The sequence below is a fragment of the Thamnophis elegans genome, chromosome Z (assembly GCF_009769535.1).
Source record: "Thamnophis elegans isolate rThaEle1 chromosome Z, rThaEle1.pri, whole genome shotgun sequence".
Classification (NCBI taxonomy): domain Eukaryota; kingdom Metazoa; phylum Chordata; class Lepidosauria; order Squamata; family Colubridae; genus Thamnophis; species Thamnophis elegans.
Window position 1 is genome coordinate 137,299,779 of NC_045558.1, and position 9,575 is coordinate 137,309,353.

The 9,575-nt window shown below is 37.9% G+C and overlaps 1 protein-coding gene across 1 annotated transcript; it reads left to right on the plus strand.

The window, feature by feature from the left end:
* The first annotated feature begins 2,337 nt into the window (after window positions 1-2,337).
* LOC116522005 (vomeronasal type-2 receptor 26-like) lies at window positions 2,338-7,612 on the plus strand. Its single transcript, XM_032236593.1, has 4 exons — window positions 2,338-3,126; window positions 4,227-4,454; window positions 5,390-5,516; window positions 6,714-7,612. Exons 1-4 carry the CDS (start codon window positions 2,338-2,340, stop codon window positions 7,610-7,612), a joined length of 2,043 nt encoding a protein of 680 aa, XP_032092484.1.
* The last annotated feature ends 1,963 nt before the right edge of the window (window positions 7,613-9,575 follow it).

Consider the following 9,575-nt stretch of genomic DNA (forward strand, 5'->3'; position numbering starts at 1 on the left):
TTGCAGAGCCAAACCAGACAGTTATGGAGATACATATGACAGACTCAATAATTCCTCAGCAGTTGATAAATGCATAAATATAAATGCATTGTTACTCTCAAAATAAGATAATTTAAATTATCCAGTCTGTGCAGTCACTACCCACAAACTTTACATATATTAAAAGAGTGATTCTTTCTAGTTCTGTTCTATTTTGTGCAAAACTGGTAGAAATAAATGAGAGAGCTTGAAAAAAAATCAAGACTTTCTTCCTAAACTTATTTATTGCAAATCAGGGAAATATTTTACATTGTTTAAAACTATACAAATTATTTAGTGTTTTACAAAAAAAACCCTCATCTTCTCACTTATAACAGAGGCAGGAATGGTTGTTACTCGTGTATAAATGCTTTCAACATAAAAGAATTGTCAACTTATTTTGCTCAATGGGGGTGTTTAAACTATTTCCAGTGTAATAACCAAATTCTACCAGCACATCCTCGCCTTGGCCTTTGCTGTGAAGGAGATCAATGAGGACTCCCAGATCTTACCTAACATCACTCTCGGGTTCCATATCTATGACAGTTACAACAACCCAAGGATGACCTATCGTACCACTCTAGACCTGCTTTTCAAATCACAGGAATTTGTCCCCAACTACAAATGTGATAGCCAGAAGAATCTCATGGCCATCATTGGAGGGTTAGGTCCTGATACATCATCCTTTATGGCAGAAAGTATAAATGTCTACAAAATTCCACAGGTAGTTTACGATGGAGTAAGAGAGAAAAACTGTTTTGTAATTAATAGTAGATACTAGTTGCATACCTTTCTGCAGGAATTCAATTAAATACACTTTTATCCCACCCTCTTCTGTTTTTCCAACAACTCAATAGACTGGCTCAAGGTAATCCAACTAAATCAAAATCTTTTATTACAATCATACATGTGTTTTCACTGCCAGCCAGAAATAGGTCACAACTCTTCTTACTATGATTTCCTGGTGTATAATAGAAGTAGTTTAGCATAAAACTCAACCTTTTTTCTTAGCCATTTTTGAAGGTTGTATTGTAGGGTTAGTTAGTATTTTGCCCTGCCTTTCTGCAGGACTATGTTGGCTCAAAATAATCAGTCAAGAAAATTTAAATCTTTTATTACAATCATAGATTAGAAAATTAAAATTAAAATCACAAATTACAGTACATTAATCTTATTTGAAACACTGCAGTTTGACCACTCTGTGGGAAAATCTGGAGTTGTGTCAAAAGGAGGATAGAAAAGGCTCAGTAGCACTTAAAATAATAGAGTTGGAAGGAGGCCTTCTAGTCTAACCCCCTCTTCAAGCAGGAAACTCCATACCATTACAAATAAATCACTGCACAGTCTCTTTTTGAAAGCCTCCAGTGATGGAGCACCCACAACATCTGATGAGAAGTTGTTCCATTGGTTAATTGTTTTCACTGTTAGGAAATTTCAACCTAGTTCTAGGTTGCTTCTTTCCTTGGTTAGTTTCTATCCATGGTTTCTCATGTTGCATTTTAGTGCTTTGGAAAATAGTGTGAGCCCCCACCCCTTCTTTGTAGGTGTATCCCAAAAATTGGAATGCTGCTATCATGCCTCATGGTTTAGGGAGGATCTTCTTTCAGCCACTTCCTGAAATCCAAGCTATCAGCATTTTCACTGCTGCCCTCAACTCAGCTCCAGATTCCACCAAGCTACCTGACAACAGGTGACAACTCCACTTGCTATGTCTTGGTTGAGTCTGAAAATAAGAACTGAATTTAAAACTCAACTGATTTGCCTGGAAATTATTGGAGTACTGGGGCTACCTGGTACTTTTGAAGATCTCTATAATAATTGTAGTAAATGAAGTAATGATTAATTCTACTCCTCCAAAAATTCAAGGGCATAGTCTTCCACGTATAATTATTTTATTTTATCTGCTACAAATAAGTGAAGAAGGTAATCCAGTAAGTCTAGTTCTTAAGAATCCTTTCCTTAGGCGGAGAAGAGCTCAAAAACTCAGATGGTTAGCAAGTTTCCAGGTGTTCTAAGGGGATGAACATACCAGAACTCTGTATTAGGAAAGTGAGTGATCTAGTTATATTTCAGATGAGAAAATATTTCATCAAGGAATTTTGCTTGCTTCTCTTTTCCAGCAAATGTCATAATCTACATAGAATTGGACAAATGTTCAATGTAGGGAAAGCCTCATTGAGTTTCTATCCCATAGTCTTCTTCATATTTTCCCCATGATTTTCACGAATAATGAATTTCTCTTTTCCGTTTGTTTAGTTGATTTATGGTTCCTTTGCCCAAGAAGACTTTCAAATTACTGAGTTATTTCCACTTTATTGCATGGTCCCCAAAGAGGAGCATCAGTACACTGGACTTATACAACTTCTTCTCCATTTTGGATGGACGTGGATTGGACTCTTTGCTTTTGAAAATAAGGAAGAGCGTTTTTTGCAGAAACTGCAGCCATTGCTTTCACAGAACGGGGTCTGTTTAGCTTTTACGCAAAACATTCCACAATACCTCCACTTGGAAGATTTGTCAGAATTGTCAGACTCAGTCTCAATTATTTTTAATAAATTGATGGATCGAAAAGTGAATGTTTTTCTTGTCCACGGAGAATCCATCATAATCGTGTGGCTGAGAACTGTCATGTTTCTATGGGATCCTGAAAATAAAGAGAGTACGTTATTTAGGAAGGTTTGGATCCTGATGAATTCGATTGATTTCATTCTGATGGGAATTCAAAGGAGTTGGGATTTCCAGTTGTTCCACGGGGCTCTTTCCTTTACTGTACATTCCAGAGAAGTTTGTGGGTTCAAAGAATTTCTTCAAGTCATCAAACCTTCAACCCACAAAGATGGATTTCTCCAAGAGGTTTGGGAGCAATTGTTCGACTGTTCATTTTCAAAGGCAGAATTATATTTATCTACGATTAGTGAAACCTGTACTGGAGAAGAGAAGTTGGAGACTCTACCTGGTCCTCTGTTTGAGTTGCAGATGACTGGCCAAAGCTACAGTATCTACAATGCTGTTTATGCAGTGGCACATTCTTTGCATCAGGCAGTGAGATCAAAATCCCAAACGAGAGATATTCAAAGGGTTGAATTGGCAAATCTGCTGCCTTGGCAGGTAATCTCAAATATTCACAATCTAATATAGCTTCTTCTAAACAAAACTATTAGTTTTTTAAAAAAAATAAGTGGATGAACTTAAACCAAGTCTTTCCTAATATCTACATATAAAGGGGATTTACTGTATGCATCAATTTTCATTGAATAAATACCTTTTAACCTCCACATAAAATTGGCATGTCTTGTGAATTTTTCCAACCTGGTTCCAAGAAGAATTCAATTGCATTGTGCCTGAAGGCACTCTTTCTACTTTTTGTGCCCAAAAAACATTTCTGAAATGTAGAACTTTCACATTTCTGATTCGCTTGTGAATAATTATTCTCACCAGAGTGCAGTGGTTAGAAAGCAGTACTGCTGGCTACTTGTACTGGCTGCCGGTTGCCAGCAGTTTGGCAGTATGATGACCACCAACTCAAGGAAGATCAGCCTTCCATCCTCCTGAGTTCTGCAAAATGAGGAACCAGATCATTGGGGGCAATATGCTGACCCTGTAAACCATTTAGAGGGGGTTGCAAAGCACTGTAAAGCAGTATATAAGTCTAAGTGCTATTGTTATCCAAATTTATCCTCAGCCAGTTCTCTCATCTACTTCTCCTTGGCTCATGAACATTTCAGAGTTGGGATGCAAAGCACTCACTCTCTATCAATGTTCAAAGGATTGACCCAAATGTCAGCTGTGTCTTCCACCCTTTCTAACTACTGTATGTTTGAGAGAATCTCTCTGTCTCTATTTGTCTCTCTCATTCTCTCATTCTCAGGATGTCAAAAATCTTTGTACTAACAAAGAACAATGTAGGATGAGTTTATATCTGGTCCAAGTTTGATTGTCTAGTTGTTTAAAAAGTGAATATAAATCATATCTGAATCAAGTTGTATCATACCTTGGTTTGATTTTGATATCTTAGCTGCTGTTGTTTCATCTCCCCCCCCTCAGAAATAACATGAAATTAATACTAGATCAGACCTGTGTCTTTTTCTGAAATATAGATTATTTGATATTTGTTAGAGCAACGGGAAGAATATCAAAGTCAAAATTAAATATATTGGCCACTTCTTCATTATTATTCTTCCAACTCTCTTTCATTCCCTTTCAATTAGCTCCATTCATTTCTTCAAGGCATTTCTTTTAACAATTCAGCCGGGGAGAGAATATTCCTGAATGAGAAAGGGGAAGCAACAGGTGGATTCGACATCACCAACTTGATCACTTTTCCAAATAGATCCTTTCAGAGAGTAAGAGTTGGAAAAATGGATCCTCATGTTCCCAAAGGGAAGGAATTATTCATTGATGAAGAGGTGATTGTCTGGCACCCAGCTTTTAACCAGGTGTGGATTCATTGAATCAACTATTCCTTGATGCATTATGATGCAATATTGAACATAGTTTCTTTAGAAATCTAGTTTGTGATTTTTGAAATGGCACATTTTGTACAAATATTATCAAATTGACAAAATGACATAACAATTTAAAATACAGTTATTAATATTTGGATTTGCATTTCCATTTGAAATCATAAGATACTATTCCCATAATATTGTAGTCACAGATATTTCTCCATTCACCCTGCCATTCTCCAAACGCGCCCTTTGCACATCCTTATAATGTCAACATTTTAATCGATAGTATAAATACGTGATGGCTCAGTGGTTAAAGACACCGAGCTTGTCAGCCAGATAGCCCACTTTGAGACCTGAGCACCATGCAATAGGGTGAGTTCCCTGTCCTGCCTCAGCTCCTTCCCACCTTGGAATTCAAAAGCATGTCAATGTGAGTAGATGTATAGGTACCACTTTGGTGGGAAAGTAACAGTGTTCCTGGTACCTTTGGCGAGCAGCCCTGCTGCTCATGTATTGATGGAAAATGTCTCTGGATAATGCTGGCTTCTTCAGGCAAGAAATGGAGTTGAGCATGGGCCCTAGAGCAGTAATGGTATCCTCTTTTCTTCACTATCAGTTCAGTAGCAGGAGCGCACATCTGGGCATGTGCAGGACATTTTGCACATGTGCAGAAGGGCTGTGATCTTTGTGGGTGGGCGGAGCCTTGCACTACGGCCACTACTGATTCACCTGTACCAGTGCGAACCAGCAGAATACCACCTCTCCCCTTGAGTCAAACACAACTGTACATGGACACCTTTACCTTATAAATACACCTGGAGTAACCATTTATGAATTCAACTATCCTTCCTCCCACCATAAAGGAGAACAACACAAATTGATTATAAATTTCCCTTTGCAAAATCTTTTCTGTTTATTAACAGGTTGTTCCATTTTCTCAGTGTAGTGACCATTGCTACCCTGGATACTGGAAGAAAAGGTTGGAAGGAAAACAATTCTGTTGCTACGACTGTGTTCCTTGTCCAGAAGGGAAGATTTCAAATGAAAAGGGTAGGTTATACATTCCAGCAAGTGTTCATTAGATACCATGTTTCCCAAAAAATAAGACAGTGTCTTATTTTTTGACCCCCCCCAAAAGAAGCGCTTGGCCTTATTTTCAGGGAGTCTTATTATTTTTGAGGTGCAGGAGGCCGTGAGTATGGTCACCTCATGACTGCTGCTGTGTTACAATAATTTTGGAGAGGGCTTATTTTTGGGGAAGGGCATATGTGCTCAAAAGCTCGATTGGGTTTATTATCCAGGGAGGTCTTATTTTCGGGAAAACAGGGTAGACTTAAGCAAACTGTAATACAATATTTTAGTTGGACCCACAAGCAATTCCATCAATAGATACATTGACCTACAACCAGCATACGAATCCCTTAGAATCCAAATCAACCACACAGCCAACCAGAGATAGCACTGACCTTCCAGAAACTCATGCCATTCCCCCCACACTCCCACTCACCAGCAGTTCACTTCTGAAAGAGCCTGATCTGAGCTAATCTCCTTATCACAAGACCCATCACAAGACTCACAGATAACTCAAAACTGATTCATCACAAGACCTGTCAGAAGACCCTCAGTTGACGCACCCATCACACCTAAGCCCTTATAAACAGAACACTGTCATCCCCTAAAATCTGCTGAAGATGTTACGTAGCCTGGTAACGAAACAACACAATACAATAGCAGAGTTGGAAGGGACCTTGGAGGTCTTATAGTCCAACCCCCTGCCTAGGCAGGAAACCCTATACCATTTGCACACCAAACCACCAGCTGGGAGAATGAACCTCCCACTACTTTAGTGTAGCAAATAGTTTTGTGACTTCTTCAAGGTGAATATTCATTTCTATAATTGTGAATCACAACCTGTTCTTTGGAATATAAAGAGCGAAACACGTACCCCCGCACACAGATTTCTTCTCTGTGTTTTGTAAAAATGGGAAAAGACAAAATGGGCTAAATTTTAATAAATTTGAATAAGACAGGAATGCATTTCATAGAATAATGGCTCTTCCCATTGTGCTTCTTTTATGCTGATCTCAGATGACACAATGATGGAAAAACTGCATTTCCATAGAAACATGATCAAACTGGTAGCCAATAGAAGAAAAAAAACTTAAGAGGGATATGGTTGGTACCCATAAAGAATATTATTTTCAATAATATGGAATGTATTAAAAAATGCCTTGACTTTTCTTTTAGATATGGATGACTGTTTTCAATGTTCAGAAGATCAATATCCAAATGAAGAAAAGAAAGGATGTATCCTGAAACTGCTGATCTTCCTAACTTTTGAAGAAACCTTAGGAATTGCCTTATCCTCAGCAGTTCTTTGTTTCTTCTTCTTGACCTCTTGGGTACTTGGAACTTTTATTAAGCACAGGGATACTCCCATTGTGAGAGCCAACAACCGGTCCCTCACCTACACCCTGCTTGTCGCGCTTCAGCTCTGTTTCCTCTCCTCTTTGCTCTTCCTAAGTCAACCTGGCAAAGTGACCTGCCTTCTCAGGCAACCAACTTTTGGCATCACCTTCTCAGTGGCCATTTCTAGTGTACTGGCCAAAACCATCACTGTGGTTGTGGCCTTCATGGCCACTAAACCAGGATCTCACCTGAGGAAATGGATGGGGAAGAGATTGGCCTTTTCTATTGTCCTCTCATGCTCTCTCTTACAAGTATTTCTTTGTATTCTTTGGTTGTTGACATCTCTCCCATTTCCTGAGTTGGACATACACTCAGAGCTCCAAGAAATTATTTTACAATGCAATGAGGGTTCAGCTTTCTTCTTCTACTGTGTCTTGGGCTACATGGGTATCTTGGCCATTGCCAGCTTTATTGTGGCTTTTCTTGCCCGTAAATTACCTGACAGCTTTAACGAAGCCAAGTTCATCACCTTCAGCATGTTGGCCTTTTGCAGTGTGTGGATCTCCTTCTTTCCAGTGTATCTGAGCACAAAGGGAAAAGCCATGGTAGCTGTGGAGGTCTTCTCCATTTTGGCCTCCAGCGCTGCATTACTTGGATGCATATTCCTCCCAAAATGCTACATCATTGTTTTGCGGCCTGACCTCAACCACAGGGAGCAACTCAAAAAGAGAAAGTAAGACTTTGTGTAATATTTCTGGCTTTGACAAATTGCTGAGGAAAAAAAAGAGAAAGATTGTTTGCTATCTATAGGAGACATATTGAAGTCATTACTTCTGACAACAGATGATTTATGGAGAAATTATCCTGATCAGTAAGATTTATTATAGTTGCCAAATGGGAAAGAAATGCTCATGTTGTGGCATTTGTAATCATTCTCCAAGATTCTTTAATTAAACAACTTCTGTCTCAAATTAAATACCTTCTGAAAATGTTGTTAAGGATGTAATGTTAATCTTGGGTTGGATATACATACATACATATATGTGTATCTGTGTGTGTGTGTGTGTGTGTGTGTCTGTCTGTCTGTCTATCTATCTATCTATCTATCTATCTACCTACCTACATACATACATACATACATACATACATACATACATACATATATATATATATATATATATATATATATATATATATATAGGCGTACCAGGGGTTGTGACTTTATATATATATATATATATATATATATATATATATATATATGTATGTATGTATGTATGTATGTATGTATGTATGTACGTACGTACGTATGTATGTATGTATATACATACACACACACATTCATACATAAATACATGCACATAGTTTATCTGTCACTTTAAATGCTCAAGTGAGATGCGATTGGATGCTGTTGCTTTAATCAGCCATAAGAGCGAGTAGGAACTACTACTGGTTGTTCCTGGGTGTTCCTGTATGTTCTCTGTGCTTTTTATTGGAGTTGATTAATGTATATTGGATAGTGGCTACTCTGTATGTTAGTTACCTGTCTAAAAGGTGAATCATGAGTTGAGCATCTGTAAACCAATGTATTGTATCATAGACTGTGTATATAATTCAAGACTACTTATCGCTTGTTTTGGAGAATGTTTATCCTACTTTATTTTTGTTAATGCAAGTAAAGTTATCCTTGTTTTAACTTCGGCGGCTGTGATTGATAGTGTGACTATTCAGCGGCACATGCCTTGCTTTCTTCTGCTACTCAATTCTAGTCTCCAAAAGGAGATATACTTAACAGGTGTCAACCGTAGCGCTAGTTCATTTTCATTTTCAGCAGCAGGTAATTTATATTGGGACTCTAGAGATATAAATAAAATGTGTTTGCATGTGCTTGTGTGTGTGTTGACGTCTATAAACCTGTGAAGAAAATTAATCTCTATCTCATAAACGAGAGTAAAAAACATTTATTTAAGATACCCTTCTGCAAAAAGATTCTCAATCATGAAAGACAGAAAGAGAGAATGTCTGATAGGTTCAGATACAACGTTTAAATACAGTTTTTGGGGTACAGGTTATTTCCTTAAATGTCTGTAACATAAAGGAATGTTACACAATACTTCTTATATAATGACATTTGGCTACTATTCAACCAGTTTCCCCATAAACATTCCCTTGAATGGAAATTCCCCGTTATTTCAGTCCCCATTACATGGAGATAATAGAATCATATCAGAATAATCAATCTACTTCAGCCTCTTGAGACTGACACCAGCACTTTCTTGGTTGACCCATCCAATTTCTCCTCGGTTAACCTTTCCTTTCCGGAAATCCCCTAAAGGTTTTTTCTATATATGGTATTAGCTGAATGTGTTACAGAAGTCATTATGAGACTTCTGTCTTTTGCATTTTAGAATGTAGAGCTATAGTGTAAAATGGAGTCTGTCAGGTTCTTGCTTTTTACACGAATAACCTTATTTCTTTCAAAACCATTCTGATGCCCTCTAAGCAAGTCAGTTTCCATGTCAGCAAATTCCAGATAAAATTAAAATTATCTCAGCTGTGAAAGGAGCTAAGGTGGTTTGTGACAAACTCTCTTGGGGACTCCAACTCTCAAAGGCCTGGAAATGATCTTCTTCTCAACACTGAATCTGAGGTAACATCTAAAGCCTAATTGCAGAGTCATTATCCTGAAAAATAAACACT

Excerpts from the sequence above, each read along its gene's own strand:
- LOC116522005 (XM_032236593.1), top strand. The coding sequence starts at position 2,338 with ATGGTCCCCAAAGAGGAGCATCAGTACACTGGACTTATACAACTTCTT. Across the intron at positions 3,127-4,226 it reads CAAATCTGCTGCCTTGGCAG|CTCCATTCATTTCTTCAAGG; the intron begins GTAATCTCAAAT and ends CCTTTCAATTAG. Across the intron at positions 5,517-6,713 it reads GAAGATTTCAAATGAAAAGG|ATATGGATGACTGTTTTCAA; the intron begins GTAGGTTATACA and ends CTTTTCTTTTAG.